Consider the following 24,206-nt stretch of genomic DNA (forward strand, 5'->3'; position numbering starts at 1 on the left):
AGCGAAGTGCATTGTACGTTTCAGCCAAACCAACTGTCAGTCTTGGTATAATTTTTTTAGACTCTGCATGGCAATTGTCAGGGAAAAGGAGAGCTAGTCGATGCCGGAGAGACAGATCCTTCCTGCCTTCTGAAATCCAGAGTTCCAGAATGCCTTTGAGCAGCCGACACAAGGACTGGACACAGTTTCAAACTGTCAAACGGCTTGACAAGTTAGAGCGCTGTGTTACAGATTCATAGGGATACTTTTCATGTACTGTAGCAATAACGAGGTGAAAAAATACATAACCAAGTGGTCTTGCCTACATTTTAACATGTGCATTTGAGGAATGGCATGACATAACTTAGTGTTGGTACCTAGCTGGTCTTTGTGGATGGAGAACACTGTCCTCTTCATTCACTGACGGAAAGTGTTGGTGGTAAATGTTTGAAACAAATGAAAGGGGGTGAACTCTCAGCTCTGTCTGTGTATATAGGTAATGAAGCAGAACTGTGTGTGCTGTGTAAAGCCTGACTGGGCTCTGCTGTAGCCGATGTAAGATGACTCTGGTGGGATCGAACTGACCCCGTAGTGACTGTCCCCGGACTCCAAACTCTCTCTCACACACACTGCATATTCACACATTTTCCTCTCCAGACACTAGAGGCCCTCTCCCATTTCAAAGACAACAGGCTGACCGAGCTCTGGCTACGCTAGCCTAAAACCCAGACAGGACCGTCACGGACAGACGAAGGCAACCTACACCGTAACCATTATTATTATTTTTTTTTTACAGAGCAAAGTCAAGAGGAACAAATGTTCTATCTTGAGCAATCTAGAATACAGATCGTATTACGAGGAGCTCTTCTGGAACTACTATTGAATTGTCAACAAGATACATTCCAGTCATGTACAGATGCCCACCTGCAATAGTACAATAACCACTCTGGACTGGCAAACTATCCGTTAACACATCTTATCTACAGTATAGTACACAACTGCTTTACTTTGTGTCCATTATGAAATGAAATACAAATAAAAATTCAAGAAAATAAACAAGAAAAAAAATACAAAGTGCCGTACAAATAGAAGCCTAATTATGTTTTGTGTGAGCGTACTGTACACAATTATAATGTATATTTTAATATTTATATGCAGCTGTTGTATTAAAGTATATTTTTAAGAAAACACATTTGTACAGTGTTTCTTTGATTTTGCTTGAGGGTCACATAGGCTGTTTTGTTCAGTTTGGATCATGTCCCAATAATCTTAGTAAGCTTCCTCTCATTGTTTCCTTTCCTACATCACTTACGATCTGAGGTCAACACTAGAACCTAAAATGACAACTTCTTCCTGAAAGAACACCAACGAGGAAGTCAGCCTTGGCACATTGGTACACACACATAAACCATCTCTTCTATCCGGATGATGAATACCTAGAATGTGCCAAGTTCCAAATGCCAACCTTGGTACATGTTGGGGCACATTAAAACATTACTAAACCAAACATGGTTTTTATTCACTTGGCAACAGACGAAGAGACTGAACTATGCCGGGGGGCATGAGAAATGGTTGTTACTTGGTCATGGCAAAGGGTGTTGTTTTCACTGTGTTTATGTTTACATGGGCACTAATGAACACAAAACATGAACGGAACATACACAAAAAGTAGTACAAAAGAGGAGCACTAGAAGCAGACATTTTTGTACTTGAAGCAATTTATTCCAACCGTTTTCTTTCCCCTCAAAAGCCGATAACCGGAGTACCACTGACCCTGCTAAAAGCTAGTGTACTATATAGGGAATAGAGGGAGGGACATTTAGGAAGCAACATGTTTCTGCCGCACATTGCACAACGCCCAGTGCAGTCTGGTAATGCCAGAGCCAATCCAGCTGATTGGTTGGTCCTTGGTCAGGATAATTCTTAGTGCAGACACAACACTTAAGCCCATTTCATGTTGAATGTTTTAAACAAAACAATTGGTTATAAATACAAAATAAAAAACAACAAGTGTTGGTGTTCCCATCAGATCACATTCAAATGCTGGTTTGAAGATTTTAGCAGGAGAGTCAGAAGTGAAAGGGAAACATGTTGAAATGACATTGAGACCACTCAAACTGTGCCTCACACAATAACAAGATGACTCCTTTAATAAGGACTTTAATGCATTGAAAACATTAATAAATACCTCCCCTGTTGTTATCAAGAAGAGTGAACTGAGGGAGACTGCCGAGTTGTTATTTACAGTACAAGGTAGGTGAAGAGATGTCTGGTAACTAACATTGACAGTCTGACACAGACCCGTCATAACACATCTTTCACACAGCTGTGTGTGTGTGTGTGTGTGTGTGTGTGTGTGTGTGTGTGTGTGTGTGTCTACACAGAATGTATCAACCTTAATTAAACACGTTCCCTTTTCACTCTTGCTTAGCATCAACTGGCTTTGGACAAATTGTTCCCAGCATTGACACACAAAAAAAAACAGTCTAAAAACTTGAAGAGATACTGTCCCGAATATACTCTGATTTGCAAAACCCCTGTAAATAACAATATGATTTCTGATTTGGGATTTTCAATCCAGCTCAAATATGTTTTTCATCAAAGACTTCATTACAACATTTCAACAATCATATTATTAAAGAATTAACTCTCAGCCTGTCTGGGAGTTTTCCAGGTGGTTTACTGGTCAGATACAATTTGCATCGTCATGGTTACAGCACTGTCCAAATGGACAAACAGGTTTTTAATCAAAGAGAAGCCAGAAGCTTCCCATAACCAATGGCAGACAGGTCAAATATTTACATCCTACTAAAAGAATCAACCATGTTCAATGCTTTCATTAAAAAAATGCTTAACATAGTAGTCCCTCATCAACACTATAAATATCTAACTAGAAATGGAATGGCTCGGTCCTCAGTCTTTCATTTCTCTTAAACAGGTTAAACTGGTGTATTTATTACACCGATTATGTTGCAAAACAATGACTGCAGTCAAACATTTTACAACAAAAAACATTATCCAAATGGAATCTGTTTTTCACCAAAACAGTTTCTATTGGACTACAGGTAGGTCCAGTCCAGCTTCATTCACACTGGTCGCCTCCATTTAAAGATGTAAATAATACGGCAGTTATAGCAGAACCAAGTTCAGTTTAACATCGGTCATGCTTTTCTTGTCTGTTTCTACATTCCAGAGATTATTCAACTGAACAGGAATGGTGGCGTATTGAATGACAAGTTGAAAAAGCTTGGTTTGTGGGTTGGGCAGCGCTGTCAGCATGGCCAATATTCTTTAAATGCATACCGTATTGCATAAAGCCACACCTCATCAAAACTATCCAACTGAGGCAAAGAACGTTTTCTTGTAAACGTGTCGGTTAGTACAAATCCTTTCCAGGAAGGTTGCAGTTCTCCTGCAACTGCGTTTTCCCTTCCCCAGAGAAAGCTCCGCCCATAACACCACATTCAGGAATGCTCCTCCCCCTTGTAAAAGGTTCAATTACCACGCCTCCTCCCCTTGCTCTTGTTACAGCAACACTGCCTTACTCATTACAGCAAATAGTGGTTTGGACCATAGAGGATAGTTTCTGTGCTTACCATGGTGATCGTGGTCAAGTGAACATTAACCTTTTTATCTGGTTTGCCAAGACATACAAGCAATGTCCAGCATGCGCCAAAACTCTTCCCCCCCAAGAACATTGATCCTCTTTGGATCAGAGTCACATTGAGCTTGTCCCTTCCAAATTGTCAGGGTGACATTTTGTGCGACGTGTAAACTCATTGCACACTGCATGTTTACTCAGAGTCCAAACTGAATCGACATTACGGGTCGCACGGGCTGTAAAGAGGGTGACAAACTGACCCCAGACCTGTCCCAATCACGCCACCGGCCTCAGGCTCCTCAGAGATCCTAGGTTAGGCCAGGAGGGCCTCCCCCTCCTCCACCCAGAGGAGGTCGAGGGCTTCGGCCTGTCTCTGCTCCCTCTGGTGGATCCTGCGAAGGCGGAGGATGTAGAGCAGGATGGCGATCAGCACCACCAGGATACAGGCCAGGAAGAGGTAGTGGTTGTAGACGAAGGACGAACGCAGCCAGTTAGAGTGGGCCTGTTTAAACGTCTCCGCCTGGAGGTCCCTGGAATGGCGGAGGGGCACACAAACACACCACACGTTCAGAGGCGGAGGAAGGTGGATGGAGATCTGTAACACACACACACTACACACACACTACACACACACTACACACACACTACACACACACTACACACCTGAGAGGCAGGAAGCGTGTCTTAAACAGGATGGCTCCCAGGGTCCATTGCACCTCCTTGTCATAGACCAGCTGAGCGGTCTTCAGACTGGGGTAGTCCCGGGGGAACCGGAAGCCTGAATGGAGCACCTCGTAGACCCAGGCTGACTTAAAACACTGGTACCTGGCCGGAGGGTGAGGGACGCAGGGAGACAGAAACACAGGTCATCATCGGGAAGCACTGTTGACCCAGAGGATGGCAGTTGGCGAGGGCGCCAAGCACTTCGACGGGAACATTTTATAAAAACTAACGATTTCCAGAAGGGTCGTAACCGACGAATGCGACAAGTAACTGGGCGGAAAGGGGTTTCTTACTTCAGCCTGGCGATGTCTGCTTGCTTAGAGAAAAGCTGGCTGTCAAACCGCTTCGTGAGGGTTGACCACTTGGTGGCACAGTAGTCCTGCAGGAGACAACAACAGACTGACCTCTTGGAAAGATGACACAGGGATAGCCTGGTGCTAAACCCGTTTCAAAAGGCCTCTCCAATGGAGTGGACCTAGCATTTAGTTTTTTAGAGTGGGGGTAATGACATGGAAACATGCCGGGGGTGTGGTTACCGTGGCAGCCTTGGAGTACTTGGCGCTGTCGTACGCCCCGCCCATCCTCAGTACGTCCTCAGTGCAGTAGAAGAACTCTGAGAAGCCGTAGAACTCGGAGTTGCCGTAGTCGATGGGCGCCTGATACACCCCTCTGGGGGACCCCATGGTGGCATTGTGGAGCCCCAGAAAAGGCCTGACTGCCGCCTGGCACCGCGCCCAGTCCCCCTGGCCTCTGAGGTGGACCGCACGGCCGTCGCGACGCACCACATCCGAGAGGCCCGCGGGGAGGCACGGGTCGCCGAGGGGCGTGGCCTCCATCATGCCCGTCTGGTCGCTCGTCAGCCTGGAGGCACGGGGACGGTCAGTCAACCGATCCACCTATGAGGCGTGCCGGTACAGGAAAGTGGGACGTGATCGTGTCCTTACCGGTTGTTAGTGACGGTGGCGTTGACCAGCTGGTCTTCATAACGCTGCCGGGCCATGTTGCCGCCAAAGCCAAGGAACGTGGTGACATACACCCGGTAGACATGCTGTGTGTGTTCCGAGTCACAGCCCAGGTTAAACTCGGCCAGCAGGCTCTTACCGGCCTCCTCCTGCGAGAGGGGGAACCACGCATGTGACCGGGCATAGAATTACCCAAGAAGGGGTCTTGGATCAACCTCAATCCAGACCAAAAACAGGTGCAGTGCAATTAAACACACACACACACACACACACACACACACACACACACACACACACACAGGATTATTAGGAACACCATACTAATACTGTGTTTGACACCCTTTCGCCTTCAGAACTGCCTTAATTCCACGTGGCATTGATTCAACAAGGTGCTGAAAGCATTCTTTAGAAATGTTGGCCCATATTGATAGGATAGCATCTTGCACATCCAGGGCACGAAGCTCCCGTTCCACCACATCCCAAAGATGCTCTATTGGGTTGAGATCTGGTGACTGTGGGGGCCATTTCAGTACAGTGAACTCATTGTCATGTTCATGAAACCAATTTGAAATGATTCAAGCTTTGTGACATGGTGCATAATCCTGCTGGAAGTAGCCATCAGAGGATGGGTACATGGTGGTCATAAAGGGATGGACATGGTCAGAAACAATGCTCAGGTAGGCCATGGCATTTAAACAATGCCCAATTGGCACTAAGGGGCCTAAAGTGTGCCAAGAAAACATCCCCCACACCATTACACCACCACCACCAGCCGGCACAGTGGTAACAAGGCATAATGGATCCATGTTCTCATTCTGTTTACGCCAAATTCTGACTCTGGATGTTTTTCCCTCAGACCGGCCCGTCTGGCACCAACAACCATGCCACGCTCAAAATTGCTTAAATCACCTTTCCCATTCTGACATTCAGTTTGGAGTTAAGGAGATTGTCTTGACCAGGACCACACCCCTAAATGCATTGAAGCAACTGCCATGTGATTGGTTGATTAGATAATTGAATGGGGGTTTCCCGCAGAAACGGGGTTAAATGGGGTTTCCCGCAGAAACGGTTTTAGAATAGTTAAAAAGCAAACCTTTTCACATTCAGGTCTTGGTGTTAGATGAACTACATAGGAAAATGTAGACAGGCAATAAATGGACAAAACCGCATGGGAACAGGGAGGTGGCTACATAAATCTGTCCAATAAATCTTCCCATTTATGGTCTTTGACACATTAACCCTTCAGTAAGACTTCCTCTTGTGTAACCGAAAGAAATACAATGAGATGCATTGCCTCTCTCGGCTGGCTGCTTCATTACCTGTTCAGGCGAGTTGAAATGTACCGCACTAGGCACCTCATAGGCTATCTGCAGTGAGGCTCCGCCCATGTCCATGATGCCAACCGTACGCCGCCGGCTGATTGGATGATTGTTCTGTGACCCTGTGGTAACCTCCACCATAGCATCATCTTCTGGTTTAAATTCAAAATGTTAACAAGATCAATCTAGGTTAGTCTAAACACATGAAAAAGAATATCCTAAGAAATAAAGCCTGAGTAATCAAATAAAACACATATAGAGCACATTTCACACATAGGATGTAAATAATATTACTTTCAGCATTACAAAATAAAAGGTTTCAATAAATGGGTTTTCAATGTGTCTCTGGGTTATATTTTATTGTCAATTTTACCTGTAGCCCAATAAACTGCCTGCTGCCTTTTCTAGCTATAGAGAGTTAGAGTTCCACAGAACTATCAACTACTGATTGCCTCCAAATGTAATTCAGTGTTGGTTACTATATCAACCATTACTCATAAAGGCTTTCCCACAACCATTTGCTTGTATATTTACTAAGAAAGAAATAATGAACACTTGACACTTCCTGTTTCCATGAAACGGGTCAGAATTATGAATTTTTGTGGTATCAGTATCCTGGGGGTTTAACATTCCACCAGGAGGACTGTCCTCTAGTCCAAAGCCCAGGGAGGACAGGATGGGTCCTTACATAGTTTATGTGATGTGGGACTTGGGTCAGTCTGAAATCTAGGCAGAGGTATGCTCCCATCGGACTTCTCTGGTGTCCTGTTGAATCTTTAGAGGACCGGAGTCCTTTGACAACGTTTTAGGACTACACGGCCAGACAACTGATATAAAAAAGGCTTAATAAAATAAACGCGATTGACCGATTCACTCAGTACTGCCACATTCTGATCTTCAACTCACCCGGGAGAGAAATGGAGGAAATACCTGAAGTTGCTCAATAGGAAACGTATGTTTACTGGCTATACTAACAGAGGCAAGTGTGTGTGTGGGTGTGTGTGTTAGCTACATTGTATGCTGCTGTTTATCAGCCAAGCAATGACCTCACACTCACCATCCTCAGCATGGTCAAAGCGTCCAAGCACAAAGTTAATACCAATCCATGCATACACACCTGAGGACAGAGAGGACGCGTTAACGAAACAAACCCAAAGGACCGGTTTCCCTGACCCACGTCAACGCCTGGTCCGAACACGTTTAATCTGGGTCTGGAAAACCGGCCATCATGATATGAGCAGGTAGGTTAGTAGAGGCAGAGAGTAAGATCACCGCCCTCCGGGCCAAATCCTAACCTCAATCTTGTGAAAAACAAAGGCAAGTGTGTGTGTGTGTGTAAAAGGCAAATCTGTACCTGAATCAGGGGATGATATCAGTGAACTCAATTCCACATCTCACCTTCCTGCTTCCCAGAGATCACCTCTGCGTGGGAGCTGGAGAACAGAAAGTCAAAGTCCGCCCGCACGTCTGTTACTAGGTCCTCCAGGATAGCAGTCTGTTGACTGGCGAGAAGAGAAAGCATGGGGATTTCTCAGGGTTAATTACAGACTAGTATCTCAGCACACGGGCAGACCCCCCTCAGAGTACATACAAGTTAGAATGGCAACACTGCCCTTAGTGAGTGAACTGAACCCATAAAGGAAGTAACAAACGAGACCGCAAAGTCAAAGAGATTCTCATGACGGCAACTAATAACGATTCCTGGTAAACCCACATCAAGCACCTCAGACACATCAGATATAACAAACAAACAAAAAGCAGCAGCCGGGTGTGAGAACAATCAGCCAGATGTTGGAGACAAGCGGTGTCAAATCAACACGTACAATCATAGGGTAATTAACACAAAGCAACCGCCGGTGTTCAGAGTTGAGGACCACATCTTTTGATGGTTAGTCGGCTCGGTTTTGTGGTGACCTACCTCTCAGGCAGCAGCCTCATGCCGGCCGTACAGAGGATGTAGAGGGGGGTCTCCTTGTGCTTCTTCTGGGGGACATGAGCGGCAGCAAACGACAGGAGGGGGTGGAGGTAGTCGCTGGCCTTGGATGGCGTGAGGGCCAGGTTGGAGATGCCTGTGAGGGGCAGAGGGCCAAACGGGCAGACGAAAACACGGTTACCAAGGAAAAACTGGAGGTATCCGAGCACAAAGGTAAATATGGCATTCACGGTCTTAGATTTAATAGGGATAAGTAACAGGCAAGTTTAAAGTTTTAATTAAGCGAGTAAAAATAAAAACAAGGCTTAAAAGACGATTGTTTCGCATACAAAAATGAAGGAATTAGGACTTTAGCAGTGACAATAGGCCTAGTGGTTAGAGCACCTAACCAGGAACCGAAAGATCCCTGAGCAATCAGTTAACCCTAATGGCTCCCTGGTCGCTGTCGGAAATAGGAAATACTTTTCAGTCAAGTTACCTGTTCAAATAAAAAGGTATAAATCATAAGTCAAAGTGCTTTTTCAGCGATAGTGGGGGAATGTGGAGAATGTTCTTATAACATAAAGCATATGGACACCCGTTTTAACAATGTGCGTAAAAGCCCTTCCTTCTCGGTATGAGGAGTTATTCTGAGGTCCAAAGTGCCACGCCAACACATGGAGAACACACCTCCTGTATCTTATCTCTCGGTGCCTGTGATTATGCATGGGAATGTGACAGAGAAGCCTGTGTGTTGTACTGTGATGTGACATTTTCCACCAGGAGAGTTTCTAATCTAATCATAATGTAAATGTCATGGAACATGAATCTGATGAACATTTCCAAATCTGAAACAATCCAACACAACAACGGTATAGAACTGCTTGTCAAAATCATACTTTTGCTTAAGTCCTCCACTTTGGAACATAAACGGCACATGTTGGGTTGCAACATTGCCTGGTTAACCAGGAATCCTAGGTCAGAACATTCCGGGAACTGTCACAGGAAATCCAGGAATTTTCCAAGGATATTATGGGAAACCGAGACAATTTGGGAAAGTTCCACGAACTCCCCAAATCAAAGCACCAGGACAATAACATGACAGCCACGCCTCTCCCTACCGGGTTTTATCTTCTTGACCACAGGTTTGCGGTTGAGGTCCCGCATCTGGCGGATGTCCAGCAGGGTGTGGGGGTTCCCGTTGTGGGGGGGGCCAGTAGTAAACAAACACCCTGGAGCCGCTGCTGCCACAGTCCACCACTATCCCATAGTTCAGAGCAGCGTTGTTGACATCAGTGGCCTCCATGGTCTCCACGATGGAGAGGTATCTAGGAGTCAGGCAGAGAGGATATATGTTGACACTCCATCCACTTAGAGGAGGGCTTTAAAGGGTTTTTATTCCATCATAGACAGTACCAGAGTCAAGGAGGAGGGAAACAATACACACATTACACATCAAACACAATATGCAAGACATGCTTGTAATGCTATGGGTTTGATAAAGTGGCACCCATTTAACATTAATCACAGTTGACTATGGACTGTCCGGAGAAATACAGCGCAACCCATTGGAGCGGTGTGTCTGTCTGTGGTGTGTCTGTCTGCTCTCTGTCTGTCTCTCTGTCTGTCTCACTCACTTGTTGACGTGTCCTCCATGCCGCTGGCGCCCCCAGAGCTCGGTGTGGTAGAGGCCCAGGACGGTCAGGGCAGAGCAGGTGAGGAAGAACAGCAGGAAGACCCTCTGCCTGGGCACACATCCCAGAGACAGCAGGGACACACTGCAGTACCAGGACGCCGGCAGGCAGGAGAAACTGATCCTTCAGGAGGGTCCAAAAGGGAGGAGACCGAGTGAGGATCACAGCTCAACACACCCACACACTGCCAGGCACACTAAAACATCTAACGGCGTGCTAGCAGGGAGATGGCCCCTCGGCCGCTGTCAAAGGCTTCCTGTACAAGTTTCACCCAGGGAGGTCATAGGTCACAGATAAGATCCTGTTAATCCCACTGATTGTCCCGTAGCTTTGAATGGATTAATCATGTTACCTCAAAATCTAGCACGGCGTCCAATAGGGAGCCGATCCCTAAACCTAACCCCTAAGCCGGAAATCTCATTCTCCCTAGTGGGGAACGATTTACCAGGTTTTACGCCTTCTCGGTACACAAAGACCTAGGTCTCACACAAACACAAACACACACACACACACACACACACACACACACACACACACACACACACACACACACACACACACACACACACACACACACACACACGTCTAGTATAATTGTACACGGCAGTTTAAACAACAAACGTATTCACACAAAAACAAAAAACACCATAGTTCAATACCAGCGTGCATTACCTCTTCTTCATCCTCAGAACAAAGAACAGGTTTGTGGTCGAAACCTTTTCCGGGAGCATTATTAAACCAGCATGCAACTTTTTTGATTAGACTGGTAATCCTATCTGATCCGCAACTTGGTTTAAACCACCCTGACTCCAGACAAATCCCTGTATCTACCAAAATGTCCGTCCTGGTGCTGCTGGAGGATGGATTGGCTAATATGACCCCACAGAAAAGGGAGTGTTACCTGGCCATATGTACAAGCAGCAGGATCCAACAGCAGATTAAGGTGGCTGTCACCTCATGGCTGGCAGTGGACTATGGGAAGGGTAGACCCAGGTGTTTATTTCCCGCGGTGACTTGACTGGAGCGAAGGACAGATAAGAGTCAAAAATGAGAATACTACAGTGCCCCGATAAAAAAATAAGTCAACACGTATCCATCGAAGTGAGTTGTTGACAAGAAACGTAATTGACAAGTAAATCTTAAAATAACCAATGAATATCCAAATGCATGCGTTCAAATCAGTCTCGATTCGAAATGAACATAAAAGCATACATATTTAATATTAAAAACGCATCACCCGACCTCTTTCAATCTAGATTTAACCTAAGGTTTTGATAGAATAGTATTATGTCAAATGTACTTGCCGGTAAACTGTTGCACCAGCTAAACTAATCTCTATTCAAACCCTGCGTCCACAATTGCACGAAGAATATAAGGCATGTTCAGTTGACATTATTTGGATTGACAAAGCGATATGGACGGACATAATTTACCACATATATTGATAACTAACCGGCTTCCGGTGAATATTACAGCCGTATCCATGCTAGCTAGTACAACATTGTTATCTTTCCAAACTCACTCTGATACAAAGTAATGCTGGCCGTCACGTCATCCTTGTCAGTTCAATCGCGGAGGGGATACTAATCCCGAACCACAGATGAACTACAAAATATATTTTCTTCGATATCAAGATTAATCGTCCAGGAAAATGGAATCCACATTTAAATCTAGTTGGTGACGTAGATTCCGGTGCCCGACGTGGCCAAACCGCGGAAGATGTCCATGTCAACTGAGTGATGCCACCGCGTGGTTCGATTCGTAAAAAGACGTTTGACCAAAATGACAGGATTCATGTTAGATCACGTATATATACGGCATCCATTGTGGAATCTAATGTTTCTGCTTGTGAATTGTTGTAACGTTTCCTGTGCGTGCACAGAAACGAGTAGGCCATGTCACGCATACTTCTATTCCCCGTATGAAGAACACCGTAAAGACAAAACAATCAATTATTTTGTATTGATCTCGGAGACATTGTTTGGGACACATTTGTTAGCGGGAAGCATACATTTTTTAACCTTCGTGGTGCTCGATTACTCAAAAAAAACAACGTGACCGCTGTGGTTATGAAATGCGATCTTACACAACAGTTCGCCTACCAGAGAGGAAGAAGCGAAGCGAGAGGCTCAACAGAGCAGAAAATTGGTCCTCTCAGCAGGGGGCGTTTTTTTTTTATTTTACTTTTTCACACATCATCAAGCGATATTTGTTTGCTTAGAGTTGAATGACAGGGTCGAGTTTAGGTAACAAATGTAAAGGGGTTATTTGATCTAGTACAAATGTCGTAATAGTTAGGTTTATACGAGTGTACTGATATAAAAATGAGTCTTCTAGAGATGGCGTATGGGTATTAAGTTATAATATAATGTATTTCTCCATTGAATACAGGCTGTTGACATCAACAGCTCTCATACTTAAAACAACTATATATTATCAAGCTGTATGAACAGACAGGGGCTTGTTTTGCTCTGGATTACTACTTCCACCGTTATGGCGGAAACGTTAGGATCTGATCATATCACAAATCCTAACCTCCTAGTCAGCATTGTGATTCCCACCCACTTTGTCCCGCCTTATTTATTGACAAATCACTCCTCACCAATGGAAGGGCTTTATCAAAATGTTCCTAAAGATTGACAGGTAAAATAGCTAATCATCTAATCGTTTCCGGTGTGACTCTGACAAGCCCTATACCCTTCCTCTACCCTTTCGGCTGGTTGAGTTCAGCCTCTATTTGATCCGGTCAGTGTCGGTTTGTTGTGGGGCCCGTCCTCGGCTGGAGCTTCCCTCCACAACAACCAAGACACGGACTGTGAAAGTTGTCAACTTTCTAAAGAGGGGACGTATAGGAGTAACCGTGCCACCTAATTGGGACTTTACAATCTCATCACTGAATGGAAGCCGATGGGTTCGTGTCCAGACGGCGAATGGCGGTGGATTCACCGAGCGTCGACGCCGGGGTCACCGCCGGAGCCGCAGGGGCAGACATTCGATGGCTGAGTGGGAGGATTTTGGACGCAACGGAAGGGTTTGTGGGGGGCCTTTCGCCGCCGAGGATAACAGGGGAACCGGACTTTGCTGCGGTCTTACAGCTTCGAGCAGTCCCAGAGACGACCACGGTGGCTACTAACACCGAGACCGAAGTAGACTATGAAGGACTCCCCCAGGGTGTCACCACCAGCACGCACATGCTGGCAGGCGCCGTGGCTGGTATCATGGAGCACTGCCTAATGTACCCCATCGACTGTGTCAAGGTAAAGGAAGATGACGGTACATTTGGATAGTTAACAGCCAGCTTGTAATAGTGTCAATGACAGCCAGCTGATCGACTATAGAACCGACAATTTGTTTGCAGTCGTTAGCGAGGCTGGTTTCGCAGGAGTTTGGTAACATAAGGTGGTCCTGGTTGCCATCACTTAGCGAGGGGCAGACGGAAAGGGGGTGGCAAGTTTGTTAGCTACAATTGTTAGTTAGCATGACTCGCTAACTCATTGAACACACAGCTGGTTGCTGAGTGAGTCCTTAGTTATCTAATCTACATCCCCGTACACGTGTTACTTGCTAAAGCGAACTGCCTTCTCAACACATTTACCCATATATATATATTTACCCATATATATACGAACAAACAACCAAAAGTGGCTGTACGTCTAACGAATACTTCTAACGCTGTACTTCGTTAGAAGTACAGCCACTTTTGGTTGTTTGTTCGTTAGCGACTCCTCATTGATTATTGTTCATACGTTCCGTTCACCCCATTTTTTGTTTGCCTTTGGTGGTTACTAAAATGCTGAACTGGTTACAGTAGGCCACAGCCAGTTGCAGCCCCTGACTGACTGAACCTTTAGTAGCCTAACTGTTAGCTAGATAACCAAATGTGTTGAAAGTCACAATATCTTTCAAGGAAAATAATTATTTACCATGCCCGTTGGTCTTATTTCGACACTGACGTTATATATGTTGTTTGCTACTACTAAAGCTATTTCGGTTCAGCGTACTCGGCTTCATTTCTCTTTCTCAAACCAAGGTTAATCATTATTGGTTAGCTTGTTAATGCTATGACCGGCTGCGTTTGCTTGCTCACCTTAAGGAGACCGCGCACGTCACATGCTGTAAATTGAGGAGCTTTGAGCGTGTAAGTAGTTAAGGAGTATCAGCACAGATAATGTAATTAAATGAACCTAGCGACATACTGGGCGTAGCATTTACTGCGAACACAGAGTACATACCATATCTCCAGCTAATGCATTGAAGCTTGCTTATCTATTGCACAAAAAAAGGTTTGTGTTTTGAGGAGTAACAAAAGAGATGTCGCTACACAGTTAAATATGCACTCCCTGGACTTTGCAATTCACTTTTTTTTTTTTACTCTCATTTTTGGTCTGGGTGTGTAATAATATGTTTATATGAGCATGATTTGCGAATAATCACTCATACCTCAGTTAGCCATGAAATTGAACATCGGAAAGCAAGGGTTTTTAATTACATGTATGACCGCGAATTGGCATATACATGACACCGCACAGTTGAGGGACCCCTATTGGATCGCCACTTTTACAAGCAGTGGCCACAAATCGCGGAATGCATATATAACAAGCCGTATCATTTCAAGTTTCTCCATACCCCAACATGTAATCCTCCACAGCAAATGCATTTGGTCAAGTGTTACAGTTAATGGTAGTCACAAGGCACTGGATTTGGGATTGTCAGTAGACTCCTCTGTCCCCACTGATATAACTCTTTTTGCGCCAAATTATACTGCACGTTTGTAACAGTGACTCGATTAGAGAGCTTTCGTGTGTGTTTCCTTCCCCTGACCCATGCCCTGTAGCTGAACGCTGTTGGGTGGAAATGCCACATGTTGAGCTGATGGTGGTGATGTCTTATTCAACGTGGCAAATGTGGCGTGTTTCTTCAAATTCAACTCTAGATGGATGTTTGTGTAACCTGAACTCATCCGTTAGGTCCCGAGTTCCGAACTGCTGACTGACCCGGGCAGTTTTACATTAAGCAGGTTCCGGGTCTTGTTAGCTGTCCTCATCCTAGATGACCTGGAGAGATTCATTAAGCAATAAAGCAACCCATGGTTTTGTGTTCAATGGCCCAACCATCACAGCCAAGGGCTGTTCTTATGCATGATAGAGGGCTCAGACCTAGACCATAGTCATGGTATATTGTCCATTTACCACAAACCTGGAGGTGCCTTATTGCTGTGATAAACATAATTCCATAAAGCAAAATACGTTTATTTTCTTTGAATGTCTTTGGTCCGTCATACCACCGTGTTGAACTATCAGTTTATCGGACCCCAAATAGTCTGTAGTGAATGAGATCTGACAATGCATTTGCTCACTTTCCGTAAGCAGTGATGTAGTTCTGAATATGGTTCGTTCCGACGCTTTTGGCCAATGAAGGACTATTTGGAGCTACATGTGAGAAACTTGAGAAATGTCTGTATTGTTGAAGGGGAATTTCAGCATTGCTCCGCTTCTTAAGATAGCAATGATACATTTGGGCCATAACCTCTCGTCAACACCATCTAGAATGTGCAAATTTCAGTTTTGCGGAAATTTGATGATGCTTTTTATATTTGAATATACAGAGGCTTCGACCTCCTTTATCTCCGCCTGTTCATAAGATACACCACAAGGTCCTGCCTTCATAGCCAATGTCGTTGCCAGCGCTTTATACTTTTTTTTTTTATCACTGTCGTTGGTTGAGATACAGGGAATAACTTCTTTATCCATACTGGAAAAATAAGTGGCGTGGTTAAAAAACAACAACATATACAAGCTTTTCGCCCTTTTGCCTTAATCAGTGCCACACACTGAAGGGAGAGACTCCCCTTTAACTGATTTCATAGCAGTGCCCTGCTACTTGAACAGCTGAATGCAGTTATTAGACAGCCTGTATAGAGTAAGAGCTAGGTTCAAAGGGCCCGGGGTGACTAATGTACCGTTTATTTTCATAACCCGGCTTCCTGCTTCGTTGAAACTATACCACATAAGACGTCACTCATTTCAAATAAAGGAACTTTCATTCCTTACGATAAATTCATTTCCTCAAAGAGATTTCATAAGGCCATTTCCTCATGTCTGCTTTTGCCATCTTTTCCCTAAATGGCATAAGGTAGGGTTTAATGTGCCATTTGCAGTGCACAGGCTGTTTGTTTTCTTACTTAAGCCCCAGTTTTTCTTCAGTGGTTTGAATGTTTCCTCTCTGCCCTGAAAGGGCCAGAGGCACAAAGTAATAACTGGCAGGGATTTTTTTAATAATCCAGACATGGAATTTGCTTAAATGTATTAAAAGTTGTTAGTTTTATTAAATGTGTATCTAGTGAATCATAAGACATGAACAAAATGCATTAGTGATTTCGTTTTTTCTTATCAGTCCATGTGTGTGAACTTTGCTTACAGGCACTTCATTTCGCAGCATTCCTCAACCGCTTTTATGAAATCCCATAAAACATTACAATAAAATCAGGAAATTCACAAGCAAGTTTAATGCTGTTCATAGAATGCAGAAGTCAGAAGGCGCTACATGTACATTTTAAATGGTTGAAGTGTGATTAATAAATAAGTAGCCCTTTTGCGTTGGGAACACAATAGTCACTGGCCTTTTTGGCTTTTGGTTTCCTCAAACCACAGGTCCCGCTGTGGCTCATCCGTTTCTCTGACCTAAATATCTTGCTCGGTTTATTTGTCAGTGCAACCTTTGCATTCCTAAACCAGCCTCTATCAGCCAATGAGAGACTTTGCTGTCAATGAATGTTTTATAAAACCAATGTGGTGCGGTCAGCATTGAAAGAAAGTGTCTGTGGAAAATGTGGTTTCTTAACTTTTCATAAGAAAGTAACATATTTGCGCTGATCCTGGGACAGCTTGTGATTCTTGGGGTATTTGTATGATTCTGTGAGGTACGGTACTATGCTATTGGTTTGCCTGGTGGTAGATAAAAATGTTTTCTCAAGTAATTACCAGTGTTTTCTGAAGTAACTACAAAGTGCTGGCATGATAACTCATCTGGAGGTGGTTTATTTAGCAAATTTTGCTAAACGTGCGCTACAGAAACCCCGCTGGCCAGACAGCTCTCCTCCCCGCGAGGCTGCGGTCTACACACAAAAATTGCGTCTTTGATTTTTCTTAAAACCAGTCATCGGGTGTGTTTTTAGCCCTGTTGCCGAGTCTTGTCACAAATTGTACCTTCAAATGCCCAAGAAGAGCGTAAAGGTTTTTATTTTCGTCAACATTGCTTTTGCTGAGAATGATCATTTCGTTACTGTTATTATTTTAAATTTGCAGGCTTATATTTTGCCTAGTTGCTAGCGGATACAACCCATGACTGTCATCTTTTCAAGATTCGGAGTCCCGCGGTCAGGCTTTTTGGTCCCTTAACACTGCATTGTGACCTGGTGTTGGCATCCTAGATGTAGTTGCGCAACTTCCAGTAAGTCTCTGGTAGCATGCTGACTGCCAACCTCTGCAAGCTGCTAATTGAGAAACACAGCGGACACGCCAAAGGCTATCCCGCGGCCCATGAAGGGTTAACAACACAAACGGCCCCTGTCGATTCAGGGGAAAGCGCCAGGACACGCCAGGATATCGCACCGGATCCGAAAAGACCCGTTTTGGGTTTCCTGGGACGAGGGGTGGCAGTTGGCAGCCACGCCCTCGAGTTGAGGGGAAACCAACCACCAGGAGCCTTCTCACCTGGCGAGGTCTAAACCCTGTTTTGTTCCGTAGGTCCCAATTGGCACTGTTTTTTGTTGTTGTTGTTCTGTTCCCGTGCTGGTTTCAGGTCAGAAGGGGTCGCACTGTTGTACTGCAGACCAGCCGAGTTGTGGTGACTCTAGTTGGTTTTCCCAGGCCAGTCTGTATGACAATGCAGCCCTTTCACCCTCAACGTCCTCGCCGGAGCCGGACAGTCACCCAACCCGGCAGGTTCTCCAACCTCTTTTCCGGGGCCTCCAAGGCCGTGGCTCGTATCCAGCTCCTCTGATTCACGTCCATACGGGACGGAGGATTGGTCGACAACTCGAAATGGGTGTGCCTGCTCTGGGATAGTTGAAAGACATGGGCCAGCTCAGGGTCCCCGGGGAGGGGTTTGAGAAACACTGATCTATGCTTGGCCTCTAGTCAGATGAACAATACAGTATTGGAGAGGAGAGGAGTCTGAAAGAGCTCTAGTGTTCCCGAGGCCTTGCTCTTGCTATAAACACTGCAACGCTGTGTGCGTTTTGTAACTGTCACATGGTGGAAAGGAGAAGCTGCACATGTTTTGTGGCTCCACAGTCTGAAAAGGGGAATGGGGGGGGGGGGGGGGGGTTTGGCGAGCAGGATGACCGCCAGGGGATCTGCCAGTGTGGGCGGTGACTCTGGAGCGATTCGGGGTTAAGAACAGGTCTACAGTCATGCCTGTGTATGTAACAGAACAACAACAAAACACAGTTCAACATTAAATCAAGTTCACTGGTACATCTGGGAAGGTTTGACAGCTGAACGGCGGAGAGAGGAGAAACCGAAGCGGTTGTTTTTGCTAAATCATTCTGACTGTACAGTCAGGAATGAGGATGCAGGGAGGTGGGTGGGGGAGGCGGTGGTTCTGTCCCTACCCTCCGGTTGTTATTTCCTGGTTACTGGAAGTTCGGCGGGGATTCTCCTCGTGATGCAGTCTCAGAAGTCTGGTGATACGTCTGTCCTCCGCCTGGTCCTGTCCTGAGACCGTCTCATGGTCAACGGCTGGGCTGTCACCAAATGGGCCCGGTTTAGTGTTTAGCCTTTCTGCCGTCTCTGTACCCAACAGACCCGCGGGACCTTTCCAGAAAGGTCTTGATCAGGCCACCTCGAGCAGGGGTTTTATTACAAATGTTCTCTGTTGCATGATTGGAATTCATTGTATGTGGCACCACAGTGTGTATTAGTGGATTTACTTGCCCAGGTTAATCCCGGGCCTGGACTCGACGGGTCACTTTGTATGAGTGAACCGGCAACCCTCCCCTCACGCCGAGACCCTCCCCTCACGCCGAGACCCTCCCCTCACGCCGAGACCCTCCCCTCACGCCGAGACCCTCCCCTCACGCCGAGACCCTCCCCTCACGTTGAGATCCTCTCCTCCTCAGACGCGGATGCAGAGCCTGCGGCCTGAACCGGGGGCGCGGTACCGCAACGTGATGGACGCGCTGCGCCAGATCATTCGCACGGAGGGGGTGTGGCGCCCCGTGAGGGGGCTGAACGTCGTGGCCGTCGGGGCGGGGCCGGCTCACGCGCTCTACTTCGCCTGCTACGAGAAACTCAAGCTGTCGCTCGGCGACGTGGTCCATCCGGGAGCCAACAGCCACTTCGCCAACGGTACGGCCCTTTGAGGATTCCCGCACCCCATAATGCAGTCCCGGAGACCTTAGCGAGGTCTTTTATCCTGTTACTAAGTTGAAGAGCGAGTATTTGAAACTACTAACGTACGTGTTATTTTTTTTGGTGTGTAAAACTTGTTTCAATGGTGTCTGTTTTTCTCTCCCACCTCCCCCCCCAACCCCCTGTCCTCTGTTCTCCAGGACTGGCAGGATGTATGGCCACACTGCTCCACGATGCAGTCATGAACCCTGCTGAAGGTCAGCTCTCATCTTGTTCGTTTGGCACGTAGTTATGGAATAGTTATGGAATAGTTATGGAATGTCTCTGAGACACAAACCCAAGCTGACTGTGTGTGTCTGTGTGTATGGCACCGATTCACCATCAGATATCTGTCAGTGTGTCCCAGGTACATTTATAGAAGACTAATAACTTTTCAGTCCGCCCCGGACGAGCCACAGCAGATCATCGTGATGCTTCCGTACTGCTGCAGTCCTTAAACCGAACACTAGGGTGCGCTCTAGCACTAGGCATTTCCACAAAGGCCAGCTCTGGTTGCAAGTTGCCTGTAGACACAGACAGCGAACGTGTGTGTGTGTGTGTGTGTGTGTGTGTGTGTGTGTGTGTGTGTGTGTGTGTGTGTGTGTGTGTGTGTGTGTGTGTGTGTGTGTGTGTGTGTGTGTGTGTGTGTGTGTGTGTGTGTAACTATTCTTGTCAGGGCCACAATATCTCTCCCTGTCCGTTAATTGTTTTGACTAAATGTGAAAAATCTGTTTTGAACTGTTCTGTTCTCTTTTTGCCAGGCCGCATAAGTGGAGCCGGCTAAGAAGAGCGAATGTCTCTTACTGAGTGACTGACTACCCCCTTGTTAAATAGCGTAGTGGTTAGAGTAGCAGACTTGTGAACTATAGGTCCCGTGTTCGTATCTCCTCGCAGGCGAAGTACAAATTATGAATTATTCCGTATAGACGAAAACGTTGCTGGCTAAAACCGGGGTCAGGATAGACAAGCACATTTGCTGGCTTAACATGGAGTAGTTATGTTATAGTAAGCCTTAACTGAAACTGTATACAGTTATATTGCAACTGTTTCTGGCGTGGAGTAGTTCATCTTCAGTCTCACTAGCAATTGCTAAATTCTTATGATTAAATGGAGTCAATGGAGTCTAGAGACTGCTGAAACGTAAAGCCGTAGTGTAGTGGTTAAAGACAGTGCCTCTCATGTGGAAGACCTGAGTTCGAATCCATTGAGAGCAACAGCATTTATTGTTTCTGGTAGGTTCCACGATTCTCTCGTCTTTTCACTTGATGAAAAAGATAGTTATCGTCGCCTTCATTGATAGTTATTGTATAAATGTCATTCACGAATGAAAGAAAAAAGGATGTTGTTTTGCCATGAAAGAAAATAAATATGTTCTTACGCCATGAGTCGCCATGAGTTCAGCCTATTTGTTGTGGAGGAAACTTAGTTAGAAACTTTCGTCAGTTTAACTATCAATGTCATTCACAAATGGCCAATTAATTATTAAAACGGCCAGCGTCAAAAGAGGATTGGTTTAGGATCGAGACAAGGCTATACTGACACCCGGCAAAAGTACAGCTCCGTGGTGTAGTGATTAACGACACAGCCTTTCACACGGGCGACCTGGTTTTGAATCTCAAGATGGCAACACTTCTTATTGAGGGCCGGTTGAACTAGCCTTGCCTGGTTTCTTGTTATATCTGTTCTTTCTTAAATGCCTCCCGCTGTCTCTCTCTCCTCAGTGGTGAAGCAGCGTATGCAGATGTACAACTCCCCGTACCGCGGTGTGCTGGACTGCGTGGGCTCTGTGTGGAAGCGCGAGGGTCCCGGGGCGTTTTACCGCTCCTACACCACCCAGCTGACCATGAACGTGCCCTTCCAGGCGCTCCACTTCATGACCTACGAGTACCTCCAGGAGGTGCTCAACCCCCACAGACAGTACAACCCGTCCTCGCACGTCGTCTCGGGGGCCCTCGCCGGGGCCGTCGCCGCCGCCGCCACCACCCCGCTGGATGTCTGCAAGACACTGCTCAACACCCAGGAGGGGCCGGCGGTCCTCGCCCAGGTCCAGGGGCCAGGCGGTGCGAGCGTTGGCGTGCAAGCCGCGTCGTCCACCGGGGGGCGCCAGATCTCCGGGTTGGGCGAGGCGTTCAGGACTGTGTACAGGATGGGGGGCGGGGCCGCGTTCTTCAAGGGTGTCCAGGCCAGGATCATCTACCAGATGCCCTCCACCGCCATCAGCTGGTCTGTCTACGAGTTCTTCAAGTATGTCATCACCAAGCGTCGGCACGAGAGGAGGCTGCGGGACCGAGACAGCGAGAAGTAGAGGCGACCCCGCGACCTTCCCCGGACGGAAATTTCCTTGACGCAAACCACCCGGACTTCATAGAGATGGACTAGAGAGCTCATTTATCTTTGGGCAAAGTGCCCCCTCTATTCAACTCTATGACCACCCTGAGTAAACCTTTGACCCTTGACCTTCTCCCTCTAATGAAGATTCCCCCCTCCCCTCACATAGGAGGAAGCTCCCAGCCTTTACCCAGTATGTTGTAGTAATATATACATACTCTATGGCACTTTAAATTTCCATTTGCTATATTTAGTTAAACCACTAGGGGGCCTCATACTCCCTACTCCTTTTGTACATCAGAAATGAATCCAAATTACATCTACTTACATCTACTTTCACTTGCAAGAGTGCTACTTCCTGGAAACCAAACGGAATCGATTTCATCCTTTCCTGCCACACCAGTCACTTCCTGTAAGGTCTGTTGTCTGTTGTGAGCAGACTGGGAAGGGAGCGAGGGTGCTTGGGATGTGAAGACTACTATTGGTTCATATCTGGGGGCACACAGGACTCGCAGGATTCAAATTAAGTCAGTAGTTCACTTTTAGGGCTGCACTCAGTCATCCCGATACACCCCACCCACCCGGCAGATATGTAAGAAGGACATTGTTCGTCTAAAGATACATACTACACACAATGTCTCTGGAATGGCACTCCTATTTCAGAAACACTACAGTGTGTACATGCGCTGTTCGTAAACCGTGGGCTCAGACTCTCTGAATGCTGATTGGCTGAAAGACATGGGATATGGGACCGAATAGCTAACCTGGTTGGTGACTGGTTTATTAATGACAACAACGCGCTAGGGGGATCCCGAGAGACTGCCCTCCGTTATAATGCATACATATCACTCCCTCTAGTGGCAAAATGCTAAATTCGTGGTGTGTGGGTGTGTGTGTGCGCGCGCGCCTGCGCGAGTGTGTGGCTGCCTTTGACCCGGGCACGGAACCTTCCATACACATCTCCTAGCACTTCTGGAAGCGCGGTTACATTTGGTAATTTCCCATAACCTACGATACGTGTAGTTAGTTGCCGGCTTCCAGTTTAATTATTAACCCCTATTTACTGCACGCGCACGTGGACTTCCAATCAGCCGCCATGAATCGAACGCACAAATACGATGTTCTTAAAGGCACTATACTAATTTCTGAAGCCATATTGTTACAAAAGAGAACATTTGTGTGTGTATGTATACCTAACTACTCGAAGATTAACTAACTCATTCAAGCTGCAAGTGAATAGAGATTTTTTTTTTAGCCAAGAGTTCTGAAACCTACCTGGTATTTGACCATTTGTAGGTTCTTTAGGGTCATTTTCTAGGGATGCAGAATTCTAGAAACGTCTTGAAAATTTCCCGATTTTCTAGAAAAGACTTACTGATTTCCAGGAAAACGTTGTACTTTAAAGGGGTAGTTTGGTTATGCCGGTTAGGACATCTGACCATTAACCAACAGGTTGGCAGATTGAATCCTGAGCTGGCACAGTGAAAGTGATGTTTTTCTGACCTTGAGCTAGGCCGTCAACCTTAATTGTTCCCCAGGCTCCCAATATGGCTGCGCCACCCTACATGTTTCTCAGATTTGGGGTTGGGTTGAAGCCATAACAGTTGGACCTTCTGCATTTGACAACTAAAACCAAGTCATCCCAAACTATCCCTTTAAGGAAAGCTACAAAAACCTTGCAACTCTATGTAGCTGACTTGGCATGAGTCACACTTTACACAGACTGCCACCCAGGACAGCATTCTATAGAACCTGTAGGTAGAAACGTCAACATAATATCTATCTTCTAAACACACAGGTAATAAATAACACCTTTAATTTCAGAGGATGCTACTACCACATAACTTAAAGGGGAAGTTTTAATCTTTAACAACTATGTTGGAGGGGTCTTGGTCCTGAAAGTAGTATACTGGTCAGGAGAATCTGTAATCCGTGCTTGGGGTTAGCGGCGGCTGTACAAAATGTTTGCTCTAGCCACGGCTAGCCCGTACGATATCGAACATCCTCTTTAAATTATTAGGTAAAAGGAAGTCTAGTTGTTTTTGGAGTGTTTCTTGCTGAATACCATGTTTGGTAGTGGACACCAAAGAGTGACTAGGTGAAATTTGATGTGATGATGATTGAGGTGAAGAAAACTGACTGATCTGTTTGAAAGAGAGAATGTATTCCTGTGTTATTCTGTGAATTGTAAATAAATAGTCGCTAACAGGCAGCGCCTCGCAGAAGCAGGGACTTCTCTTGGGACCGCTCGCCTCACGCGCTGGAGAGAAATACGCCACACCGTGTCCTGTCTTTT

The 24,206-nt window shown here is 46.0% G+C and overlaps 2 protein-coding genes across 2 annotated transcripts; one reads left to right on the plus strand and one right to left on the minus strand.

The window, feature by feature from the left end:
• Positions 1 to 1,535: 1,535 nt before the first annotated feature.
• LOC105012086 (ectonucleoside triphosphate diphosphohydrolase 7) lies at positions 1,536 to 11,958 on the minus strand. Its single transcript, XM_010872710.5, is given in 14 exon segments — positions 1,536 to 4,110; positions 4,244 to 4,405; positions 4,597 to 4,682; positions 4,840 to 5,164; positions 5,248 to 5,414; positions 6,585 to 6,736; positions 7,642 to 7,701; positions 7,983 to 8,086; positions 8,503 to 8,653; positions 9,618 to 9,708; positions 9,710 to 9,824; positions 10,134 to 10,313; positions 11,092 to 11,208; positions 11,713 to 11,958. Coding segments are annotated over 13 exon segments (1,818 nt in total). The 5' UTR covers positions 11,100 to 11,208; positions 11,713 to 11,958; the 3' UTR covers positions 1,536 to 3,893.
• Positions 11,959 to 13,087: 1,129 nt separating this feature from the next.
• LOC105012087 (mitoferrin-2) lies at positions 13,088 to 24,188 on the plus strand. Its single transcript, XM_010872712.3, has 4 exons — positions 13,088 to 13,447; positions 19,312 to 19,540; positions 19,744 to 19,800; positions 21,304 to 24,188. Exons 1-4 carry the CDS (start codon positions 13,088 to 13,090, stop codon positions 21,885 to 21,887), a joined length of 1,230 nt encoding a protein of 409 aa, XP_010871014.1. The 3' UTR covers positions 21,888 to 24,188.
• Positions 24,189 to 24,206: the final 18 nt, after the last annotated feature.

Source organism: Esox lucius, chromosome 9, assembly GCF_011004845.1.
Source record: "Esox lucius isolate fEsoLuc1 chromosome 9, fEsoLuc1.pri, whole genome shotgun sequence".
NCBI classification, from domain to species: domain Eukaryota; kingdom Metazoa; phylum Chordata; class Actinopteri; order Esociformes; family Esocidae; genus Esox; species Esox lucius.

What these genes read in the sequence shown, in the direction of transcription:
- LOC105012087 (XM_010872712.3), top strand. Translation starts at nt 13,088, where the DNA reads ATGGAAGCCGATGGGTTCGTGTCCAGACGGCGAATGGCGGTGGATTCA. An exon ending in CAACAGCCACTTCGCCAACG is followed by an intron (nt 19,541 to 19,743) that starts GTACGGCCCTTT and finishes TCTGTTCTCCAG; the next exon opens with GACTGGCAGGATGTATGGCC. An exon ending in AGTCATGAACCCTGCTGAAG is followed by an intron (nt 19,801 to 21,303) that starts GTCAGCTCTCAT and finishes CTCTCTCCTCAG; the next exon opens with TGGTGAAGCAGCGTATGCAG.